At 50.4% G+C, this 25,181-nt stretch overlaps 1 protein-coding gene across 3 annotated transcripts in view; it reads left to right on the plus strand.

The window, feature by feature from the left end:
• The window catches only part of SYTL3 (synaptotagmin like 3), an 80,713-nt gene that overhangs the window by 23,628 nt on the left and 31,904 nt on the right, over positions 1–25,181 (plus strand). For 2 of the 3 annotated variants that reach the window (XM_066247923.1, XM_066247924.1), the window contains exons 5-8: positions 13,840–13,891; positions 14,954–15,026; positions 16,866–16,944; positions 18,943–19,067. In XM_066247923.1, coding sequence (XP_066104020.1) covers positions 13,840–13,891; positions 14,954–15,026; positions 16,866–16,944; positions 18,943–19,067 — 329 coding nt within the window. The remainder of the gene's footprint in view (positions 1–13,839; positions 13,892–14,953; positions 15,027–16,865; positions 16,945–18,942; positions 19,068–25,181) is intronic. The other variant, XM_066247925.1, reaches the window with a different exon arrangement.

Here is a 25,181-nt window from a genome sequence, read left to right on the forward strand (position 1 = left end):
ACATTTTCCATTTTAGCCATTTGTAGGTGTCAAGTTCAGTGGCATCGGCACGTTCACACTGCTGTGCAACCTCACCCCGTCCGCCTCCAGAACTTTTTCATCGTCCCTCACTGAGACTGTTGTCCCCAGTAAGTGGTAACTCCCACCCTCCAACACCCACCTCCCCAAAGCTCCCAGTCACCTCGATTCTGCTTTGTACTTCCTGTCCTTGCCAATCTCTTTCATGGCCTGGCTTCTGATGTCACTTGCTGTCATCCCTGCTCCATCCTGCGGGTCTCAGGTCAGCTCTCGGCAGGGTGGCCGGGGTCCCCAGGCGTGCATGTCAGGGGGCAAGAATCAGTGATTGTATTTGTGATCAGACTATAGATTTCTATCTTGCTTTTAAAATGCAGTGTTGCGCACACACGTTGCCCTGTGCTAGTAGGACTTCTTCCAGCAATATTGGCGGCTACATAAAATACCCCCGAGGGCAGGGGTGCACTACCATCTATTCAGCCAGTTCCCTCTTGTGGGTGAGCTGGTCTGTTCAGATCTTCACGCTACAGATAACTCCGTGAGGAACATCTTGGCATCTCTGTGTCCTTAGGATAGCTTCTTAGAAGAACAATGGCTGGTCAAATGTGCGAACACTTGGAAAGCTTTGATATGTTTTGCCAAGTTCCCCTCTGGTGGTTTTTGCCCGCTGGTAGTACCCTGCCCGGGGGTACGAACTGCCCTCCTCCTGCTTGCTGGCCCAGCGGTCCTGGCCCTTGAAACTCGATTTCCAATCACATTTGTGGTTTTGTTCTGAAGGTGAAAGTAATGTTTATTCATTTTAAAGTTTGAAAAATGAAAAAGAGCATAATCAGTAATGTTAAAAATATAGTGACTTCACCCTGAGAACTATTGTTATTAACATTTTGGTACATACCATGTCCTTTGGTGAATATACTTGTGAGTATATATTCATTTTAAAACATTTTTAGTTAAAAAAAAATAATCAATAGAAGAAATGTTATATAAGCCAGACTAATATGCTTACATAATTGGGATCAAATTACACACACACACACACACACACACACACACACTTGAATTCTGAGATTTCCTCACACAAGAACTTATAAAGAACATTTTCCATGTCCTTGAACATCTTCACTGTTGTTGGATAGTTAGAGAATTTCCGGTTTTGCTGTTACATATTTGGAGTCTGTAATATTATTAAAACAATAAAGTTCAGTGAACATCTCTGTGGATGGGTTTTTGGCACGGAGCCAGATCTTTTTAGAACAAAAGAAAAATGACAAGAACTTTGCCTCCAGAAAGCACGTGCCTCGATCACCAGTAGGAATTACCCTTACAAACAAACAACTTTGTCCATATGGTAAAACCACATTGTAATCCCCAAAGGTTGCCTGTTAGTTTCGTCTGAATTCCTCTGCCCACTGGTGCGATGCAGTGCTTCCGCTAGTCTGACTTTCGGCAGATGGTCCTCGGACAGGAAGGCCCCGAGCCCTGTCCGGTCACGAGGGCTGTACCGTGTGCCTTCATGTTTCTTGACATACAAAAGTCTTGTTGTTTGTAGTCAAGCCTACCTGTCCCTGTATAATTTCTTTCTTTGTTTTTAGGCTTAGAAACTTCCTCCTTATCCTATGATAAGGAAGATACCCATATTTATCTTCTCATTTCTATGATTTTTATTTACATTTAAGCCTTCACGATGCATCAGGAGGCCTGGTCCAATTTTACAGGTTTCTCTCAGCCGTCAGTTTCCCGGGGACCGTTTGTTCTGTCACGAGTCCCCTACCCCTCGGTTTATCACTCGGGGCCGTTTGTTCGCACAGCTTCGGACGCCACTCACCGGAACCCGAGCCCTGAGCTCCCGGGGTCTCAGTCACACGGGTCTCCCGCTCATGCTGCCCTGGTCACCTGCAACTGTCTGTCCTAAGCAGCCTTCACGTCTGTGAGGCCAGGAGCTCGGCGCACGTGAGTCGGTGAACGCGAGAAGGAAGGAAGGGCTGCTCGGCGACACAGCGTGGTGGCGGTCTCCAGGGTCAGAGCTTAGCCCCTAGGAGGCACCATGGTCAGAACTTAGCTTCTAGGAGGCACCTAAACAGGAAAAGTTAGAGGTCTTTTCTTTTTTTGGCATCCAGAAACCTAGAGCTAAATTTCAAGTTCAGCTAAAGGAGTTCCAGGAATCATCCTGCCTCTCACTGAGTCCTCACCAGCTTTCGCTTCTCTGTTTTAAGGGTCTCACTGGGTGTGCCTTTTAAAACAGGTGCTCCCACAATGTCCCGTGAGCAGGAGAGGTAGGAGCAAGAGCCCAAAGACAAAGAACAGATATTAAGTGCGGCACTTGCTGTGCTCATTTTCCAGCCATTAAAATGATTTAAAAATAAGAAAGTGGAACCAAAATCCTATATGTTGCCGGGAGATGGTACATGAAGTACACTGCTCACAAAAATTAGGTGATATTTAAAAGTGAATATGAAATGATAAAATATTCCCTAATTTTTGTGAGCAGTATATTTTACTTCCTTAAAAAAAATTTTTTTTTATAGACTGGCTCCCCCCCCCCCACTAAGATTTTATAAGTCGATGTTTAGTTTGGTTGCCTGTAAGCAGTTCCTTGTGTGCTGCCGTTGTGGTTCCTCTGTGGTGCATCAGAATGACCAACCCACGGGGCCCTCCTGAGGCCTCCGAGATGTCGCTAGGCACTCTCCTACATGCTGGTACTGTCACCTGCGTCCCTCCCTCTCAGGCATGTGGCAGTCTCACCCTCTACTAGGGTTTCTACTGGGGTTTCCAGGACTCCGGCCCCAGGATCAGCTGTGAGCATTTTTAAATTCAAAGCTCCTGATTCAGTGGGACCCAAGGGTGAAAGTTTAACGAGTTCCCAAATAATTCTTTTTATGCACTTTAAGTTGAAGAGCCGCTGACAAAGCAGCAAAGGTAAAACATAATTACGACGGTCATTTTCTAGATCACTGGTAACTGGAAACCTGAGACTGAAAACCGACCTTTATTCTGATCCCTTTGGCGGTATTTGCTATGCGCATAAAGACAGTGCCCTCTCCTGGCTCCCTGCTGTAAACGCACACACTTTACAACCATGCCATTTTACAGCTGGATCCAGGCTTGCTCTTAAAAGCGGAAAGATGACAATATTAGTACTTTCAGTACTAATACTTTTCCAAGTGATAAATGCTTAAGTGTAATATATAAGCAATCTACAGTGGCTTTCACTTTATTGTTAGTAATTGGGGAGTTAAAACCATTTGTGAAGGCCGCACCTCAGTAGAGCCTCTGATAATGGTCTCAGTGATCCGTTGCATCACTAACCAGGATGGTACTACGTCTAATAATTATGAAGGAAAATAACTGTTTATTGCCAACTCCCAGTAGTAAACGCGATTTAGTCTTTCCAGGGACTGTTCAGCATTTTACTCTTTTACTCAGACAGCTTAGATAAGGTTCATCTGATCCCAAGGCTTTTGGGACAGTGACTGCTTGTGTGTCCTTGAAACATTCAGGGTCATGAATTAAAAGAAGCAGGTCCCATTAAATCTCCGCGGCTCTAGCACAGGCCCTGAGTTGATCACCTGTCCACTGTAAAGACTCATGACACCTCCCAGCCCTCGGATTCAGCGAACGGCTCTGCCAGGTGGTCCCCAAAGCCCCCGTGAGTGCCCCGTTCCTGTGCTGACTTTTACCGCAGGGTGTCTTGATGAAAGTGTGTTTATGTCCCAGACATAAAACCGTGGATATGCCTTTGTCTTATTTTAAAGAGAACGTGGCATCTCACTTGTTAGATATTTTCGCTGCTCTCCCTCAGAGGAAACAGGAAATAAACACACACTCAGCCAAGGGGTGGGGGAGAAGGTATGCCCCGGAAGTGATTTGCTTTCTGGTTGGATTGCTTGTCGTGTCCCCAACCGATTTTTAGGTTAGTCTGTTTAAACTGGGGAGAACAGAGACTATCGAGCCAGGTTTTATGATTAATTACTGAAGTAAGGCTTTGCCCTTCCAACCTTTTGTTTTCGAAGGAATAACCTTTCCGGAGGTAGGCTCCTGAGTATAGTCATTTTTGATTTTCACGACACCTTTGGCTCTGCACAAAGGAACAACTTAAACATTGAATGGCTTGTTTGGTCCAAGGCACTGGGAACACACCAGTTCAACACACACACGTGTTTGTCGCATCTCCAGTACCTCCCCAGGAGACTGGCGTTTCCTGGATGCTTCCTGTCTCTGGTGTTTCTACCAGCACCACTTCCTGTCCCACCATCCTCCTCCGTGCCCTGTTCATTGCCACTTGATAAAGAGGCCACCTTAGGTCATCTTTGATCCTGATTGTCATGACCACCTCACTATCCATTTGTTTCTTTTGGGTTTTGATTTATTACTTTTAGCCTGGAGGGTGAACCATGATTAAACGAGTTAGTTCTTAGGCTGGTCAGTATTTCATTTTACGTGATATGCTCTGCTTCATTGGGGGTTGGCCAGCTACAGATTTGCCCACCATCTGTTTTTCTAAATAAAGTTTTATTTGTACACAGCCATGCTCTCTCCTTTCTGAATGTGGCCACTTCGGCAATGCAGGGAGGGGTTGGGTAGTTACCACGAGATTGTATAGCCGACAAGCCTAAAATCCTCTCCGTGACCCTCCACAGATCAAGTTTGCTGCTCCCTGCTCTAGATGATCAGCTGATAAAATACAGCAAATTTTGGAATGACATCCTTATTTTTCCTACTGAAATGAACAGAATGGGAAACCAAGGTAGAATAATTGAACTGAATAGGATTTCTGAATTAAGAATTCATGTGTTCATATATTTAGACAAAAATCCTGATAAGGGTTGTTTCCAGTGAATATCTTGACAATCGGACATTAAACTATCTCTTTATATGAATAATTTTTTAAAAGACCAAACATATATAGTTAAATAAGAAATCATTTTTATAAAGATTTTATTCATTTTAGAGGGGAGAGAGAGAGAGAGAGAAAGGGGGAGGAGCAGGAAGCATCAACTCCCATATGTGCCTTGACCGGGCAAGCCTGGGGTTTTGAACCAGCGACCTCAGCATTCCAGGTCGACGCTTTATCCACTGCGCCACCACAGGTCAGGCCAAAATCATTTTGAATTTAAGAACTCCACTTTTATGCATAATATAAATTCACTATTTTACCCATTTTTAAGTGTACAGTTTAGTGGCTTTAAGTGCATTCACACGGCTGTGCAAGCGTCACCTCCAGCCACCTCCAGAACTCTTTCATCTTACCGAACTGAAACTCCGTCCCCAGCAAACAGCACCGCCACCCCTGCCCTCCCAGCCTCTGGTGCCACCCGCCCCTTCCCGTCTCTGTGACTGTCATTCCTCTCGGTCCCTCATACGGGTGGGATCGTCGCATGTCCTGTTTGTCCTTTTGTACCTTTGTTGTCTTACTTCCGCCCAGGGTAGCAGCTGTCAGAATTTCATTCCGTTGAGAGCCTGACTGGTAGTCTGCGGCATGCGTGCACCACATTCTGGTGCTTCACCCATCTGCCAGAGGACGCTTGTGTTGTTGTGACCTTTGGCGATTACGAATGGTGCTGCTGTGAACACTGATGTACGAATCCCTGTTCCCGTCCCTGCCTTCAGCTCTTGTGTGTTTGTGCCCGGAGATGGAATTGCTGGATCAAGTGGTAATTCTATGTTTCATTTCTTGAGGAATCATTGTGCAGTTCCCCATAATGGCTGCCCCCTCTCGTGTCCCCACCGGCGGTGCACGTGGGTTCCAGTGTCTCGGACCCAGGCTGACACTTGCTGTCTGTCTTGCTTTGTTCCTTAGGCTAACCCTCCAATGGGTGTGAACATTAATGTGCTACTTTCAGAGCAACTTTTGAATATACGATACAGTGTTAACTACAGTCACCGTGGTCACTACACGTTAGAGCCCAGAACTCATTCCTCTTGTAATGGAAAGTTTGTAACCTGGGAGCCAATGCTTCCCCACTCCCCAGTCCCTGGCCCGGACTATTCCACTGTTTTCATGAGTTTATTGTCTCTGTTTTTATGAGTTCATTGTTTTCAGATTCCACACATACATGAGATCATGCAGTATTTTTCTTTCTCTATCTGACATTTCCTTTAGCAGAATGTCTTCACGGGACATTCATGTTGTTGCAAACGGCAGGGCCTGATTCTTTTCATGGCAAACTAATATTCTGTGACATTCTCTGTCCAGTCGTCTGTCAGTGGGCATGGAGGTTGTCTCCAGGTCTTGGATTTTGTGAAGAAGGCTGCAGTGCGCATGGGCGCACATGTGCCTCTTTGAGACAGTGACTTCGTCTCCTTCGCTCTTTTGCCAGAAGTGGGACGGCTGGATCACATGGTAGTTCCAGTGTTCATTTTCTGAGGAAACTTCGTACTGTTTTCCGTAGTGGCTGCATCGATGTGATTTTGATTTGTATTTCTCTAATGATTTAGTGGTGTCAAACATTTTTTCCTGGGCTTACTGGTTGTCCATGTATCTTCTTTGGTGAACTGCCTATTGACCATTTTTGAGTTTGGTTGATTTGTTTGCTTCTTGAAAAGGAAGGATGAAGCTGGAGGACCCATGCTTCTTGATTCCGCAGCTCACTACAGAGCTGCTGTGATCCAGCTAGTGTAGCGCCGGCCGAAAGGCTGACGGATGGGCCTACAGAGCAGAACAGAGAATCCAGAAAGAACCCCCTGCACATACAGTCAGAGGATTTCCGTCAAGGGTGCCAGTATCATTCAGCAGGAGAGGCCAGTCTTTGTAATACATGGTGCTAGAAAAACTGCATAGCCCTAAGTTAAAAAAAAAATTGGACTCATACTCATCACCATATATAACAAATTAACTAAAAATGGATCAAAGACCTAAACGATAAAACTCTTCAAACAAAACACAGGGGGGAAGATGACATTGACTCTGAGAATGATCTTTAGCAGAAGGCACAAGCAACAAGAGAAGGAAATAATTGGACTTCGTCGGAAGGAAAACCTTCTGTGCGTCAAAGGACACCACCAACAGAACAGAAAGGCTGCCCATGGAATGGAAGCAAATATTTGCAAATCACACATCTGGTAAAGGATTGATATTCAGAATCTTCTTTTTTAAAATTTTATTTATAAAATTAAATTTCATGGGGTGACATTGATCAATAAAGAGTACCTAAGTGTCAGATAAACATCTCTAGAGCAGTTGAACTGCTGATCGTGTTACGTGCCCGTCACCCAAAGTCAGATCATTTTGCATCACCTTATGTTTGTCTCTCTTTACTCCCCCCCCCCGTAACCACTTCACTTTTGTCTGTGTCCCTGAGTCTCAGTTTTGTATCCCACCCATGTGTGAAGTCATATAGGTCTTAGCTTTTTCTGATTTACTTATTGCACTTAGCATAATGTTCTCAAGGTCCATCCATGTTGTCGTAAGTGGCAATACGTCAATATTTCTTCTGACGGAGGAGCAGTCAGTTTTTAGAGGAAATCGAAGGATGCTGAGAAGCAGCTGTGCCCCACTGTCCCAGCAGGCAGCAGAGCTGGACAGTCACCACCAGTCTCAAGGACAACTTTGTTGGATGGCTCACTGCCCCGCTCTCGGTGACGATGATTCATATGAAGCCATCCAGACTTGCTGTGCTAGGATATAGGGAGCTTAATTAAAGGGGGAATCGCTGTCCTCTCTTACAGCCAGCAGAAGAGCCTTGTCTAGTGGCAGAGAAGAGCGGGTGAAGGAGACTGTTCTGCCCACAGCACTGTCCGTCTGTTACCCGTCTTCGTGCTCCCGGAAGGCGCTGGTTGCTGATCCATTGTCCTGTACTTGTCTCATCCCGGCGAGTGTCTTGGCCCCAGTGCTGTCCAAGCTCGGAACTTCTCTAAGATCCAAAACATACCTAAAGAGGTTCTGGAATCCAGGTCCAAAAGCAGTTATGACAGGATCTCATGCTTCTTTACATGACCAGGAAATTTTAAGTAAAAAAAAGTTTTTTGAGAGGTTTTGCGTTTTGCACATGTGAGCCAAAGATTGGTTTCAAACGTTAGTATCCTAACACACACGGAAAATTGTCCAACACTCCCTCCAAGCCCTGATTTTAGTCACTGTTTCTGGCAACTTGGAGGACACTCAAGCCCTAGTGTGGGCCAACCCTCAGGACTGTCACCTATACCTGTGCAGGTGGGCACTTCCCAGGGAAGCCACATCTAAGAGGTTGCTGTTCACATGATTGACACTGATGGTTTTTCTATTTATTTATTTATTTATTTATTTATTTATTTATTTTTGTATTTTTCTGAAGCTGCAAACGGGGAGAGACAGTCAGACAGACTTCTGCATGCGCCTGACTGGGATCCACCCGGCACGCCCACCAGGGGGCGATGCTCTGCCCCTCCGAGGCGTCACTCAGAGGCCAAGGAGCCATCCCCAGCGCCCGGGCCATCTTTGCTCCAATGGAGCCTTGGCTGCAGGAGGGGAAGAGAGAGACAGAGAGGAAGGAGAGGGGGAGGGGTGGAGAAGCAGATGGGCGCTTCTCCTGTGTGCCCTGGCCGGGAATCGAACCCGGGACTTCTGCACGCCAGGCCGATGCTCTACAACTGAGCCAACCGGCCAGGGCCTGATGATTTTTCTGAAAGGTGCAGCAAAGTGAGTTCTAATGAAATCTGTGTATTACGGCCAACTCTTGGGGCAGACATAAACCATCCTGGAGAAAGGGGCCCATGTGCCAAGTCCCCAGGGAGGCTTTGTGTGGGGACCCTGCCTGTGCTTTGCTCTGGGTCACAGCTGGACCTCCAGGGGCGGGTTTCCTACATGGGACGCTGCTCTGTTTCATGGACACCAGCGGAGAGATGGCCATGGGCCAGGCCGCCCTTCTGCTGGATGGCTTTGTCTGTTAGCTGCGCTGCTGTCTCGGTGTGACTTCCCTTATGAGGGGCTGCTTGGGGCGTGGCAGTAGGAGTGGAAGCTAGTGGTCCCGTCTTGGAAGAAGACTAACCACACAGATCCCACAGGTCAGTGCGTGAGGCCCCTCAGCCACGTGGCAGCGACAGGACTTGGCTGGCGGACCGAGTTGTACCGGCGCCTCCCAGGGCGTCTGCCCTGCGCCCTCATTCTGGTGACCAGGGTCAGGGAGACGCGGGGCGGAGGGCATGACGTCTGCTTCAGGAGCCGCAGCCCCGGCCCTGGAGGCTGGCAGTCGGTGTGCCCACCTGGCGTCACGATGGCTGCCCAGGACGCAGGTGTGTTCCGGAGTACCTGAGAGAAGCTGCCTTACCCCTGTTGGTTCAGGAGTGGGGACGTGGACATGTGGGGACTTGTACAGACGTGCTCGCCTCGGTCGCAGGAGTGGTGTTTGATCTGCAAACCACAGCTCCGTTCTGGAGTTTGTGAGGATCCTCCCAGCACCATAAGCCCCTGCTAATGAGCAGGGGTTCTTATATTGTTATCGCTGAAGGTGCCTGTGAATTAGACTCAGTTAATGCAGATAAATGGGTGAGATTACAAGCAAGCTGTGAAAAAATGATGAGCTTGTTTTTATACACAGTTGAGTGTACCACTCAAGTGAGGTCATGCTCACTGTCGTTGCTCCAATAGTGCTGGTTGCTATTGTGCTGGAAGGTTTCACCGTCGAGTGGAGGGGGGAGTGGGCGTATATGCACGTGATTGCGGGCAGAGGACTGTTAGGTAGCGAAGTGTGCATGGCACCCCGCCTGGGAACACAGGCACGGAATCCAGAGAGTCGACCATGAGGAGGGGCGTGCAGGGGCGAGGAAGTAGGAAGTACTGTCCAGGGGACATGGGACATCTGGGAAGCTCAGCTTGGCCAAGACCTGCGAATGGGCTGGGTGGCAGGAGTGACACCAGACAGCTAGGTGTGGCTAAACCCCAAGGGGCCTGTAGTGATTTCCCTGGGCCACTGAACAATGCCACAAACAGTAGAGAAGTCCTATCGCCCAGGTCTGGAGATGGAAGTCCAAAGTCCAGGAGCCAGAGGGCGCATGCGTCCTTTGCCAGCTCCGGGGGACAGCCTCCACTGTCTGTCCAAGCTCCTAGTGGTTCTTGGCAGTCCCTGGGGTTCCAGGCTCTGCCTCCATTGTCACATGGCCGTCCAAAGTTCCTCTTTTATAAGATGCCAGTCATATTGGATTAGCACCCATTCTGATGACCTTTTGACTTGATCCGCAAAGACTCCTTCTCAATATTAACAGCTGCCCGGGGGGAGGACTCCAACGCATCTGTTTAGGGACGTGACTCAGCTCACAGCAGTCTTGGATGCCGGTTGGGGAAGTGTCTTTTGTAGCCACATGGGCCCTGAGTTGCAGCGAAGGAGGGACAGAACCTGCGTGTGCCCGGAGGGACAATGACCTGAGCACACTCGGAGGGACGGGGCCTCGGGTGTCAGGACCTGTGAGTCCTCCGGAGGGTGAGTGGGAGCCGGGAAGGACGTGGGGGCTACAAGAGAAGGGAGGGCGCCGTCCACGCACCACTGCTGGGCCCTGTCCCGCAGAGCCGCACCCCTGCAACGTCTGTGCACAAGTCTTGTTCCTGGAGGATTTAAATGCATGACAACTATGAAAAGAGATATGAAATTAAAGTCATAGAGTTTTCGGGCACACACGCAGCGGTTTGTACATGTGTTTCCCCCCTTGCTTTTTATTATGGGGGTTTTAAGAGTAAGCAGAAGTAGAGGGGTGGGAGCCCCCTGTGTCGGTCACCCCTCGGTCATTCCTGTTTGGCTTCAGTCACCAGGCCCCCCTTGCCTGATGTGTGCCTGGCTTGGCAGGCAAGTGATGGTATCACTTATAAACTGTGACTTGGGGTTTATTGCACGATGTCCCTAAGCCTCGGTTTTCATTTATAAAATTGAGGTGATACTTGGCGATGATCCGATGAGGTCAGCTGCCAATAATTGTCCGCCGGGCCCCCTTTCTCAGGGGGTAGCCAGAGCAGGGCAGCAGTGGTGGGGGCCCTTCCTCCAAGCAGCCCGCCTCTAGGGAGACCTTGTGGAACGCACTTTTCTGAGCATTTCCTCCCAGTAATTAACGTGAAATAAAAAAATAACAACAAAAAGTAAATATTTCATGCTTTCTAAGGAAGTCTCTGATAAGAAACGACTGAGGACTAGAAGAGAAGGGAACCAGAATGGAACAGTGACTTGGACAGAGACACAGGGAGGAGCTTCTCCAAATTCAGTGAGAAGCTGGGATCCCACAGGCTGGGGCGGGGCTGGGCTCTGCATCGCTGCCCCACGCTGGCTCCGGGGGAGACCCGCCGCCCACAGCTGGAGTAGCAGGGACACGGGGCCAACTAGTCCCACCAGGCCTGTCCCTCTGCCTTTGTTTGTGTGTCCTGTGAGCTAAGAATGGGCTCCACCTTTTTCAGTGGTCAAAAAGTGAAAAGAATATTTGTGACACATAAAAAATGTATAAAATTGGCCCTGGTTGGATGGCTCAGTGGTAGAACATCAGCCTGGCATGTGGAAGTCCCGGGTTCGATTTCTGGTCAGGACACACAGGAGAAGCGCCCATCTGCTTCTCCACCCCTCCCCTTCTCCTTCCTCTCTGTCTCTCTCTTCCCCTCCTGCTGCCAAGGCTCCACTGAAGCAAAGTTGGCCCAGGCGCTAAGGACAGCTCCATGGCCTCCACCTCAGGTACTACTAGAATGGCTCCAGTTGCAATAGAGCAACAGCCCAGATGGGCAGAGCATTGCCCCCTGCTGGGCAGGCCAGGTGGATCCTGGTTGGGCGCATGCAGAAGTCTGTCTGACTGCCTCCCTGCTTCTTCAGAAAAATACAAAAAAGTGTATAAAATTTACATTTCAATGTCTATCAAGTTATATCAGAAGCACAGATCTGCCCACTGTTTCCTGTTGTCTACGACTGCTGTCATGGGGCGGTTAAGTACTTGGGATAAAGAGCCTCAGTGGCAGCAAGCCTGAGATGTTGACCTTGGCAGACAGGGTGCACCACCCCACAGGACCTTGGTTCAGTAGCCAGCAGGGGGCAGAAGAGAGTTGTGTTCAGGCCATGGACCTCAGGTGGGGTATTGAGAAACGTGACCAAGCCAGACTCCACTGAGGTTTAAGATGGAGATGTGGGCCTGGGACAGACACACCCGGGCAGTTAGCGTGAGATGAAGTGTGTGTGTGTGTGTGTGTGATGGGGGGGGGGGGGGGAGGGGGGAGGAGTCTGCAGGCAAGGCCCCCGTGAGTAGGACAATAAGCAGCTATTCTGTTGCTGGAGCAGCAAAGACTAGGCCTGGAGGGTGTAGAAAAGCAGGCCGATGAGCTGAGCCCAGACCGGGTGTGGAGGCCCGGACCTCCGTGCAGGGCTTGGACTTCAGGAGAAGGCAGTAGGGAGCCACGGGAGGGCTTTAGGTGGAGAGTGATAGCATCACATCTGAGCTGACAGACTTGTTATTCTGGGGGCTGTGCCTCTGGAACACAGTTGCGACAAACAATCGGGGTCAAGAGGCTGAGGGCACAGCAGCCACCATGCACTGTGACACAGCCCGGCCCGCAGGAGGGCTCAGGGCTCCCGGGGCTGTGGGTTCTGTATTGCTGGGTCAGTTTTTTTCTTTCTCTTTCCCATCTTTTCCTCTCGTCACAACCACCATGATGCAGCTGGGGCAGCCGTCTTTTTGCATTAGCCTAGCCCTTGTCTTCCAGGTGACTCCTGTGGACATGGGCTTCACCATGATGAGCTGGTTTTGCTGGTTCAGTTCTATCTTACGGAGTATTTCTTCAGGGGGGAAGAGGGCGCATAGGCTCCTTTTAGAATCAGGTGAACACCGTCAGGAGCCCTTGAAAAATGTGCACGGGCAAGTAGGCTCAGAATCCGGGGTGACTGCAGGGCCTGTGCCTTCCCTGAGGCACGCCCCCTGAGGACCCTGACCTGGGGCAGCACAGGTCAGGGTCAGCTGCCTCCCGGCCTCGTACCAGATGCTGTCTGCCCTGCTCCCAAGGACCTCGCTGCCCATCCTGATTCTCTCACTCTCCCTGCCTGTCCTCCTGTCCTTCTGTCCCTCTGTCTTATAGAGAAGATTTGAATACCTGCCTTTCTTTGGAATGGATTAAACCTCCCGAATGCACAAGACAGGAGCTAGATGGACTTCTAGGATGGCGGCCACGGTGGCTGTGGGCCGCGTGTCAGGCAGCGTGGACCCACTGGGAAAGTGCCCTGAGCAGGGGATTCTGTCTTCCGGCCTCCAGGCGGGGTGGGCTGACCTCCCCCTGTGCCTTGGACCTGGAAACACTGTGTCACAGAACTTTGAACACATGAAGTCCTATTTGGGGGATCTTAATACATTGTAAATCCCCATTCCTTGAAACAGAAACAGCACTATATTAGATGCTGTCTTGTTTAGGAAATTACTAGCCTCTATAGCTAGAAATAAGTAGATTACATTTTTTAAAAGATTACTTTAATCTCCATAAGAAGGGACATTTAAAGGAATATAGTCATTCAATTACAAAATATTTCCAAAGAACAAATAGAAGCTTGGAAGCCTGAACTATTTTTCAAATTTTCCAGATTTAGAAAATCTAATCCAACATCAACTTTTAATAAAAGCAGTCATTCCCAGCAATTCTGGTCTCTCGGTGTGTGTCTGTGTGTCTACTTTATATAGCATAAACTTCACCTCTCTTACATGTATAATCCAATCTTTTAGTAAATGTACAGTTACGTGACTATCTCCACAATCTAATTTTAGAGCATAGCTATCACCCCACATTTTACATTTTAATTGTAAGAAGTGATATTAGAAAAATACCCCTTTTAATGTATGACTTCTCGTATTTTCATCATCTCAAGTTAAACTGTTACTAATAATGACCTTTACTTGTATATCTTCCAGGCAGACACGAGACAGCGGGAGCAAAGCTCTTGCAATCTTATCAGAAACTGAGGTGAGTTTTGTGGAAAGACAGGCTGTTCCTGGCCCTTCTCACCCCGGAACACAAAGGACCCACGAAAGAAGTTGCAAATCTCTTGACTTTCAGAGGTCACTGCTTTGGAATGTCACTTTTTTTTTTTTTAATGATAAAGTGTCTGGAAAGATTTAAACAGAGATATTTCCATATTCTTTTGAAAAGCCTCCTAGAAGCTAGCATAGTATTTTCTCAACCAAACGTGTTGTTTTGTTTCTCAAATTCCCCTGAAATGTCACAAGGAAATCAAATACTATTTTTGATGGCACATTACATGACATTCTAAACCAAGCCTTTGCCCTTGGCTTTTATGAATCAGTCATCCCTCCAGCATCTTGCCCAGCGCCTGACATGCTGGACACGATGGCCTGAGCGGTGTTAACGTCATCACACACGATTCTGGACACCTCGCCGTCTTGACGCTGGCAGCCCGCACACGCCTGGTCCCAGTGATGTTACTGGAGTATTACTGGAAAGTCCCCCACCAGCAGCTGCTTTTCTGGCCACGACGAAATGTTTATTTCAATCTCAGGACTTTTTCATTTTTTACGCCCCCATTCCCCCCCCCCATTTCTTTTCGCACACGCTTCTAATTCCTCTTATGGTTGGTTTTCACACCCATGACATTTTTGGCACTTCTACCTGTGTGGCTTCCACTGAGAGAGCACACGGGTCCACGCGGACCCAGAGTGGTCGAGCCGCTGGGAGCGAGGCAGCGGGGGCAGCGGGGCAGCGGGGGCAGCGGGGCAGCGGGGGCAGCGGAGGCAGCGGGGGCAGCGGAGGCAGCGGGGCAGCGGGGGTGGCGAGCACGTGCACATGCACGTGGACGCTGGCCCGCACGCTGCTCGGTTCCCGCACTCACACCCCAGGTCATCTAACTGGGGATCTGCCTGTAAGTGAGGAAGTAAAAACACAAAATAACAAAACCCAAAGGTGGAATTATACCTGAATTATAGGAAGATGATAATGAGTCCTGTGTGTCGGTGAGACTAAGTCTTGCGTCATTTGTGACCTGTTCCTTACTCCTGTCTTCTTCCTCAGCAGCAGAATTTCCGTGGTTCCTCCCACTCCACCTCCGCTCAGTGAAAGCTGGTGCAGCCACAGCCCTGGCCGGGTAATGTCTGCTCTGCGGGCCTCCCTGGGGGGGGAGGGCTGGGGGGCGGGCGGAGGATCCAGCCCAGGCTGCAGTCTCACAAGCGAGGCAGAAAATGAAGGGCTTGGCTCTGCCCAGTGTCTGTGCCGCTGCCAGGCTTTGGGGACCCTGGGACCATGTGCATTAACCGACTCCTCTTCTGCCAGCACCCCACATTCTTGCCTGCACCCCGTGTTCTCACCTGCACTCCCGGCCCCAAGTCTTCCTCCTTGTCTTTCTGTCACCTCTCTTCCCTGACGGCACACTATGCTGTGAATACGGGGGTCTGCTGAGGCGCAGGGAGTCTGAGGGTCTCCGGGGGGCTAAAGGGGAATCTGGGTTCAGTCACAGGTATGTGAGAGTGGGGTGCCTCTGGAAATGTGTCTGTGTGTCTTCTGATTGCATGCAGGTGCTAAGGTAGACCGGGACCCTTTCTGTACAAAGAAATTAGCCACATGATTTGGAGGGAGTTCTCTGGGTTTCCACCTGGGAGATAAAATAATTATATCATCTGGCTGCCTCCCAGGACTGGGTGAGAAATGAATGAAAGAACGCCTTATGCTGGTACTTGGAAACTTAATTTTTTTCATCATTGTTACTCTGTAGATGAAAGGGAGTAACTAGATCCATATGGAGAAGGGTACGCACGTTTATTGGTGAGAGAAAGTATCCACATTCTTCTTTCTATTTCAAACCAAGATGCTGGCATGACCTGCAAAATCCTGCACTACTTTCTCCTTGAAATTTTAAATTCTCCAAAGCTATTTGTGTGCTCAGGACATACTGGATGGATGGATGGGTGGATGGATGGATGGATGGATGGATGTGCGAATGGATGGATTAATGGATGGATGAATGGACAGATAGATGGATGGACGGATGGATGAATGGGTAGAAGGACAAACAGATGGACAGATAGATGAATGGATAGACCAGGGGTCGGGAACCTATGGCTCGCAAGCCAGATGTGGCTCTTTTGATGGCTACATCTGGCTCGCAGACAAATCTTTAATAAAGAATATAATAACGTTAAAAATATAAAACATTCTCATGTATTACAATCCATTCATTTCCTACCACTCATGTTCATGGTTGCGGGTGGCTGGAGTCAATCACAGCTGTCCTCCAGGACAACACCAAATTTTTATCGGATAATGCGTAACGTACACAGGTTGTTGTATGGCTCTCACAGAATTACATTTTAAAATATGTGGTGTTCATGGCTCTCAGCCAAAAAGGTTCCCGACCCCTGGGGTAGACAGATGATGGATTGATGGACGGGTGGATGGACAAATGGATGGTGGTTGGATAGATGAGACTTGCGAAGCAAGTAATCACCTTTCTGTTGTTTTCTCTTCCTTTTTCTTTTCTCTCCTGCTCTTGGAGTGGAACTAACCCTCGACTTCAGGCTGGCCGCCCTGTGCCCCATGCATTCTGCCTTGTGGGCGTCCCCTCTGCGTGTAGTTGGGATGATGTTAAAGAAGCAGGTCACTTAGGTATAGTCTTTAAGCCAATGAGATGTCACTCATTATTTCTCAGAGGTTGTTTTCACCTTGTCATCGACCCCTTGATGAATGTCCTTCCTTTAATGCAGTGTCACAACTCAAAGGAGGAACTGAGTAAAGAGGACCTCTGTCCCTTGAGGGGACAGTGCTCTGTCCACTCCAGACACACACATGCCCACACCCGCATGCACCCCGAGGACCCACACCCACCCACCTGCGCACGTCTGCCGGTGTTGGGGGTTGGCTGCCTGGTGACCGCCGGGGGAGACGTGAGGCGGCAACCGCGGCTCTCATTCTCTCTCCCTCTCTGCTTTAGTTACAGGAACTGGGTCAGTCCAAAGGGTTTAACAAGTCCGTGGAGAATTTGTTCCTGTCTGTTACCACCCACATGAAAAGTAAGTGGATGCCTCTTCCCTTTCTTTCCCCAGCACCGCTCGCCTGCCATGCCCCCGGGCCACAGCGGTGACAGGGCCCCCCTCTGTCTCTGGCTTCTGGGGCAAGCCACAGCCCCTGGCCCGTCACCTCCGCACCCCCACCGCAGGGGCCTCTGTGTCTCTGAGGAGGAGGAGACACCTCAGTGGGCTGGCTGGCTCCCTGTCCCCCACTCCTGTGTGCCCGCCCCAGTCAGCGCGTGGCGCAAGGGGTTCGCGGCAGCAGGGACGCCCACCCTGGCTTCTCCCCAGGACAAAGGGAACACGAGAGAGACGATTCCAGTGTTCCAAAGCCAACCCCTACAGGCTGGGTGGGGCCCTGGGTCTGTCTGTCTGTGCGTGAAATTACTTGTCGGGTCCCCTCTTCTTTTTGGTAATTTATTTATTTTTAATTAGCAGTAACCGTGCACATTGCAAGGAGCCCAGAGTTACCACTCAGAAACCTTGTTTCTCTCAATAGTCTTTCTGCTCAACTATGGCTTCCCGTTTATCCTTAAACAAGTCCAAGGGCAGGCCCGGCCTCAGGCCTCCTGCGCGCTGTGCTGGGGGCAGCCAGGGACCTGCAGGAGCTCCCTGGGGGGCGGGGTCCTGGGCCTCCTTTCTCTTCACTGGTCTATCTCTCTTCCGCTCATCACCCTTTCTCCATGTGGTCGGTGGGCGGTCTCAGCGTTGTACCTGGCTGGAGACAACCCTGTTATTGATGTTCGTTAGTCCTCTGTGCTTCCCATGAGCCCTTCTGAGCTACAGCACAAAGACAGCCAAAGCAAAAGCCACGCTTCAGATAAGCAGAGAAGTGACTCTGCCATGTGACCGTGTGTCCCCCTCTGCTAAGGGGGCAGCACCCGAATTTCATGGCCTGTTTACTAATAAAAACATCCCCGCCCCTTGGCCGGGCAGTGGGACGACATCCACGTGCTGTGCGTACCGGCCCAGGCCGCAGTTTCCGCGTGGCAGCCGCCCACGCTCCGAGCTGGCTCCTCCCCCGCTGAGGCTGAGGCTGACGGCCCTGCGGCTCTTTCTGGATGCACAGCCTCTCCCCACCCCCGTGGCTTCTGTGATCCCCTACCCCCACGGCCAGTGTGGAATCGTGCCTCGGAGTCAGCTCAGACGCCTAGTCCCTCAGACCGCTGGAGGGGCAGGGCACACGGTTCACCTTGTCCACTCACACGCCCCCCCACCCCCCACCCCCGGTGCGGGGCCGTTCTAGCTGCCAGGCCTAGAAAGATGCTCCATAGTGTGCAGGTGGCTGACTCAAGAGCTGTGTGGATGGCATTGCTCTCAGACAACGGGCTCCTGTACATGCTGGTGGGGAAGGTGCACACTGGGGCTTTGGAGGGCATTGCCGGGGGGGGGGGGGGCCTCTAGAGAAAACAACTTTCTGCAGACCTATGCTGGCTGGGGTGTGCAGCATTCCTAATACATTTTGTTACAAAGCCAACCAAATTTAAAGTCATCTTTTCAGGTTTTGCTACTGAAATGGTTACAAGGACAGCTCCCTTCCAAAAGTCAATATAAATTGTCCTTGGTTATAAAATCTTTGTAAGGAACCCCTACAAAGCTGGCTGGGTTGGTTAGGCTGACTTCACTGTGTTTTGGACAGTTGTTCACATGACATGTGGCCCAGAGACAGAGCCACATGGATGGGAAGAGCTTCCTGTCACTCCTGCTCTGATGGTGGCCCCGGCCCACAGAAGTGTGCGGAAGGCCACCACCTTTTCGGAATCCAACGCTTTTGCCCTGTGCAGAACGCAGTGTCTGTCTGGGGACACCCCCAGTTGTCTGAGCTCCCAGGGCCCGAAGCGTGGTGTTGGCCACACACTACCTTCCCCCCTCCATTAACTTGCCCTCGTGGGCCCTGGGCCCCTCTCTATGTGGCTGAGGGAACCCCCAAGCAGGGCTCACCTGGATCTCACTTGGCAATGCTGTGCACACTCACCTGTCACCCTTGTATTTGTTTCCTAGAGTTGTCCAAGTCCCAGAATGACATGACTGCTGACAAGCAGCTCTGCAGCACGGGCCCTCGGCAGCGAGCGAGCCGGACGGAGAGAAGGAGCCAGTCTGACACAGCCATCAACGTCGCCACCAGGGTATTTATTCCCCATGGCCACCAGGCCACCACAGAATTGCTTTCTAGCCCTTTTTTTCTAGAGACTTGATTTTCCCTTTTCTTTTATAACAAACCACGAAGCAGTCTGAAAAGCATAATTCTAAACCCCTCTCGGTGTGGAGGCCAGGCCAAAGGAAGATCAAAATTCAAGGTCAATTTAGAAAACAGTTCAGGACAGGGAGAGGCCCCAGCCTAAGTCCAGGCCAGTGGGACTTCCGCGTGTCCCCTGGTGTTCCTTCAGGCGTCAAGGCCGCAGAAAAGGGAAGGGGCTCACCTGCAGGCCTGAGACGGCCAGCTGTTCCCGGACCTGCAGGGACCCTCGCCGAGAGTCCAGAGGAATTCCTACATCCTTCTCCGACCACCTCCGCTGAAAACCTGCCCCGGTCTCTGTTAGGACTGCCATGCGGTCAGACGCGGTCAGGAGAGTGACTCTGCAGTCATCTGTCCTGCCAGAGAGCTCGTCTTGTGAGGACTTTTGAGGGGAGAGTCACTCTGGCTCCCCCCAGAATTCCCCAAGCCCGAGGCAACTTAGGCTCAGAAAAGCTGGGTCCTAGTCCAGCGAGGCGACCTGGCCACGGCAGGAGCCACCAGCTGGCGGCTTACAGGGTGATACACTGCGACTGCCCTGCTTGGCTGGACAGGGGCCCCTACTCTGTGACTGGGGGCTCTATTCAGGATGTCCCCAAACAGACTGTACTTGAGGCAAAGGGATGAGGTCAGCCTTGCTCTCTTGCGGGGACACAGACACACACACTCAAGATTTCAGAACCTGCCATACCAGCGCCTCTGCACCTTGGACAAGTCCCGTGAACTCCCGAGCCTCAGGATCCCCCCTGCCCCGGTGACATGAAGATAATTATACCTGTTCTGACAGAGCCCAGCCTTGTTGCAAATCTCCCCTGAGATAATATCGCATCTGAACTTGCTGTCTTAAGTTATCGGAATACAGGAGCTGAATGGTAGCGTTTCTTATGCACCAGACTCGGAGCTAAAAGCTTTAGCTTTCGCTGGACCATCTTACTTGATCCTCACACCACCCCATGAGGTAGATGTCGGCCCTATGCTACCCTATGTTACATTGAGGGAAACTGAGGCTTAGAAAGATTGTATCACATGACCCTGGTTCCATAACCGGAAAGTGGCAGGAAGCTCTGGTTTGGGGCGGGCTTGGGGCGGGGCTCCAGAGCAGTGATTGGCAGCTTAGGCGCGTCCTGAGCCCCTGGGGATGTGGCCCTGTGGCTTCCGCTTCAGCAGACCTGGGCAGGCCTGACGCGCAGAATCTCGGCCTCATTTCTCAAGAGCACGTGATGCCGCTGGCCCTCGGGCCTTGCTTCAGCATTGGGTTCTAGAGTATGCAAAATGTATTTGGAACAAACAAGCGTTAGTTCCTAGTGGCTGCCCAGGGACACGTCAACACCGTCTGGACTGCCATCCCGCGTCAGCGGGTAGGAGAGGGTTCTCACGCATCCTGGGAAGCCCCGTGTTCCCGCACGATGGCAGTGCTTCTTACATACTTATCCCATTTGAGTCTTGCAAAAGTCCTGAGGAAGCCTGACCAGGCGGTGGCGCAGTGGATAGAGCGTCGGACTGGGATGCTGAGGACCCAGGTTAGACACCCCTAGGTCGCCAGCTTTAGCGCAGGCTCATCTGGTTTGAGTACAGGCTCACCAGCTTGGACCCAAGGTCGCTGGCTTGAGCAGGGGGTTACTTGGTCTGCTGAAGGCCCACGGTCAAGGCACATATGAGAGGGCAATGGATGAACAACTAAGGTGTTGCAACTAAGATGGTTCTTATCTCTGTTCCTGTCTCTCTGGCCCTGTCTGTCCCTCTCTCTGTCTCTGTTAAATAAATAAATAAATAAATAAATAAATAAATAAATAAAAAGTCCTGAGGAAGATATTGGGATGCCCGTGATAGAACTAGAAGCTGAGCGTCAGTGAGAGGCAGACCCACGTGTCTAACATACCGAGTTCACAAGGGCGGAGGCAGAGTGGGACTAGGCTGTGTGATTCCGATTCCAGACTCTTAGTGTCTTCGTCGCATGCCCCACATGAGGACAGACGAGGTTCTTCTGAAGAAAAGGGATCGGGAAGGTGATTCTCGAAGCACAGATAATTCTCTTCCTCGCCTGGGCAGGGCGGAGCCTCTCTGACGCTAACACTGAGGGTCCAGGGAGGTCTCAGGCCCTGTTCGTTGGGTAAAGCCCTTACAAGTGTTTTAACTTTTTCGATCCTTGAAACAGCCCTGTGAGGTCTGTGCTATTCCTGTCTCACAAAAGATGAGGGCACGGGGGGGGGGGGGGGGGGGGGGGGAGGGAGGGAGCAAAGAGAGAACTGAGCGTGTGACATCGTGGGAAGTCGCAAGGCCAGGTCGCAAGGGAGAGCCTGCTGCAGGGACCCCACCCGTAGCATCTGCTAGGAGAGGGGCGGCAAAGTGTGTGGACCTGCGTGTGTCCCACCTTGGACGTCACTGCCGCATGATGGGACATTCCACGCATCCACACGCTTAGCGTTTGGCTTTTGGAGGCTGACATAACCTGGTGTTCACCCTCCCGGCTGCATGTGCCCCTGAAACAAGCCTGCCGGGTAATTGCAAGGTTGTCCGATGGGACAGGGAGCTCCAGGGTGGAAGGGAGGAGGAGCCGGGCGGCTCTGGCTGCAGGGCCCCCATTGCATAGACCCTTTGTCCTGCGCGTGTCCACATCACTGCCACACTCTTGGCTGAACGTGCTCGAAACATCTCGCAGAAATTCTCAGTCCTCAATTTCCTTGAGGATATGGCTGTTTCTAAGCAGCAGCTTAGCCAATATTTATAAAGCACTTGGCAATCCTGGCATGATCTATAAATGCTAAATAATTATTGGGTTGAAATGTAAAGAGTACCTCTTTAAATAGGACATTTCGTCAGAGGGCAATTACACACATGCCTTGGCGGGTGAGCTCACGGAAATTACGCGCACAGTTTGTGGGAAGGCTGTGACACTTCTTGCCAGGATTAAGCACACAATGCCGTGCCCTGTGGAAGTAGGGGATGTCGGTGCCCACCTTGTGGGTGGCTGGAGTGAGGCACAAAAATAGCAGATGATTCTCTAAAGCCCCATGGTGACTCCAGGGTGTTAACTGAGGAAACAGCTCAGGATCTCCTCTGTGTCACTTAAATGTGAGTGACGTGTTCTGAACTATTCCTGCAAATACCCTCATGTAAGCAGCTGGGCTAGGGGTTCTTCAAGAAGCGAATTCTTCTTTCCTCTCCTTTGCGGGTTTGTGTGCCTTCCAGTGGGGTTTTCCTGTGTGGCTGAGCTATATTGCCCATAAAAACACACACTTGTTCACCAGGAAAGAACAAAAAAGGGAGGGGCTATGTTTGAGAAGGGGGACCGAGGACAGGCGGAGAAGACGACTCTATCTCATTGTCTGCCCCTTTGTGTTCTGCGATGGTTTCTCATGGACACCTGCAATCTAAAGAAACACCCCACTTGGGGCCTGGTGTCCCTGTACCTCCACCTGCCATTTCTCTCCTGCTCTCCCGGTGGCCATACCTCAGAGGCTGAGCCGCCCGAGAAGGGAGGCAGCAGGGCTGGGTTTCAACCATTAAAACACTTGGTCCTCAGATGGAAGGACCGTTGGTCTTTCTGATGGTCCCGGGAGAGGAGGTCTACCTTCCAGCTGGGCTTTAGCTTGACTCTGAGCATGCATTATTGGCCAAGACCAGCCTGGGTATTTTTCTGATACCCGAGTGCATGTTTATGATAAAAGGCAATCCTCAGATGAAATCTCAGAGGTGGCAATGGGTGGCTCTCCTTTCTCTTACCTAAGATCAGCAAAAATCCCGAACACCAGTATTGCACGGTCCTGCACTTCGATCAAATCAAACCTAATGTATACTGCTCTTTCGGTGTATAATGTTAAACGGAACTCGGCAGAGTGGACCTCATTGAGGGCAGTCATGTTCTCTGTGATCCAGCCCAAACTAGATAGTTATAGAAATCCTTTTTAGAAATCACAGGGGAAAAGAAAAGCCGGTCTCAACAATGTCCATAAGCTGCTCTTTGGATCTTGACATCCTTTAATAAAGGCGCTGAACTAACAACAAAGCCACCCAAGTCCTTCAGAATGTACTGGGAAGAGGTGACAGGAAAGGTCAAGTTGGATTCCTTAGGCAATCAAGATGGGTGTATCTTCAGAATTGGGTCAACTTTCTCATCATTTCAAAATATTGATACTTGCCTTTATGCTTTACTACTGGTTTCCCAGAACCCTAACCTATTGAGAAGCACATTGTTCCCTGGCTGTGACTTTGCCACACCAGGTGATTGCTATTGTAAAGAGGGTTCTCTTGTACCTTTTCAGAACTTTGTCATCAGTCTTTATGATTCAGAACTGTGTTGCCTTCAAGACGACTGAATCAGACGGTTATGTGTCGAACACCTAGGAGGCGCAAACCTTTACATTGACAACTGGCTCCATTCTATTGTTTCCGTCCTGATCTGAGTTAGAATCAGGCATGGTGTGGCCCCGGCAGTGGCCTCTTGGGGTACACATGTACACGCATTGTACAGAAATGGCATCATGCCACATGCCTACTCCTGCAATGGGCTTTGCAAAGAAAATCTAACATTCTAATTCTTTCCACGTTGATAGATACATAGTGCCCTTTTTTTTTTTTTTTTTTCTGTATTTTTCTGAAGCTGGAAACGGGGAGAGACAGTCAGACAGACTCCCGCATGTGCCCGACCGGGATCCACCCGGCACGCCCACCAGGGGGCGACGCTCTGCCCATCCGGGGCGTCGCTCTGTTGAGACCAGAGCCACTCTAGAGCCTGGGGCAGAGGCCAAGGAGCCATCCCCAGCACCCGGACCATCTTTGCTCGAATGGAGCCTCGGCTGTGGGAGGGGAAGAGAGAGACGGAGAGGAAGGAGAGGAGGAGGGGTGGAGAAGCAGATGGGCGCTACTCCTGTGTGCCCTGACCGGGAATCGAACCCGGGACTCCTGCACGCCAGGCCGACGCTCTACCACTGAGCCAACCGACCAGGGCCCATAGTGCCCTTTTTAACAGCCACTTTTTTTAGGGCTTTTAATTCAAGTTGCCGTGCTCTGAGGCTGACTCTGCTTCCACATGACTGTGGAAGTAGGGTAGCCTGCCTGCCAGCCTCTGGCCAGCCCTACACTTTCTACTTTTTTAAGAGTATTTTCTCATTTGATAGGAAATTTTTATTAAATTTGCAATTCTTTAATTTCAGAACTGCAGTGATCTCATACTTTTTCCTCCTCTCTGAACACCATTCTTGAAGTCCTCTCCTGGGCTCCCAGCCTCCCCCCCACCCTCTGGCTCCTCCCCCTGCCCTCTGGCTCCTCCCCCTCCCCGCCCTCTGGCTCCTCCCCTGGGCCCGCCCTGTAGAGTCCCCCGCTACCTGTGCTCTGCACAGCCTGGGCACCACTGTGTGTGTGCTAGCTGTGTCCGGCTTTGCCTGGCCTCTTCAGTCTTTGCAGGTGCTGGGTCTGGGAGCACGCTCTGTACTTGACCGTCATGATAGCCCCCGCCCTCGGGTGCCTTACGTTTGGGTCTTGACCGTGCCAGCCCTCTAGACCCCACTCAGGCCGTACTCTCGTTGACAACCTTCCCTTCTGGCATAAGCTCTTCGTCCTCTTTCTCATGCCAGACTCGTGTGGCTGTTTCCTTCTGACTGGGGAGACCCCCGGGGCAGGGCTGCGTCTTCTCCTCCCTCCCCTTCTCTCTCTGCCCCCAGCACTTCGGCTGCTGGGTTTGGATATGGTGTTGCTTCTAACAGATGTCTGGTGGTATTGAGTTGATGTTCTGGGCATTGAGAGGACAAACAATAATTTGGAAGTAGTCATTTTTTTTTATTTGTTCTCTAAACTTCTCACTTAGATTTTTATTCCTGAAAATTATGACTGTGGTGTGACTGTTATATTTTCAAGTTCTATTTCTAAGCCAGAATTTTAAAAAAGTCTTGATTCGGAAACTTTGTATCTTTCGCTAGGAAGAGTTTTCCCCACCTTGCCACTGTGTTCACTGTTCTTTTTTTTTTTTTTTTTAATAATTTTATTTTTAATGGGGCGACATCAATAAATC

Source organism: Saccopteryx bilineata, chromosome 12, assembly GCF_036850765.1.
Source record: "Saccopteryx bilineata isolate mSacBil1 chromosome 12, mSacBil1_pri_phased_curated, whole genome shotgun sequence".
Classification (NCBI taxonomy): Eukaryota; Metazoa; Chordata; class Mammalia; order Chiroptera; family Emballonuridae; genus Saccopteryx; species Saccopteryx bilineata.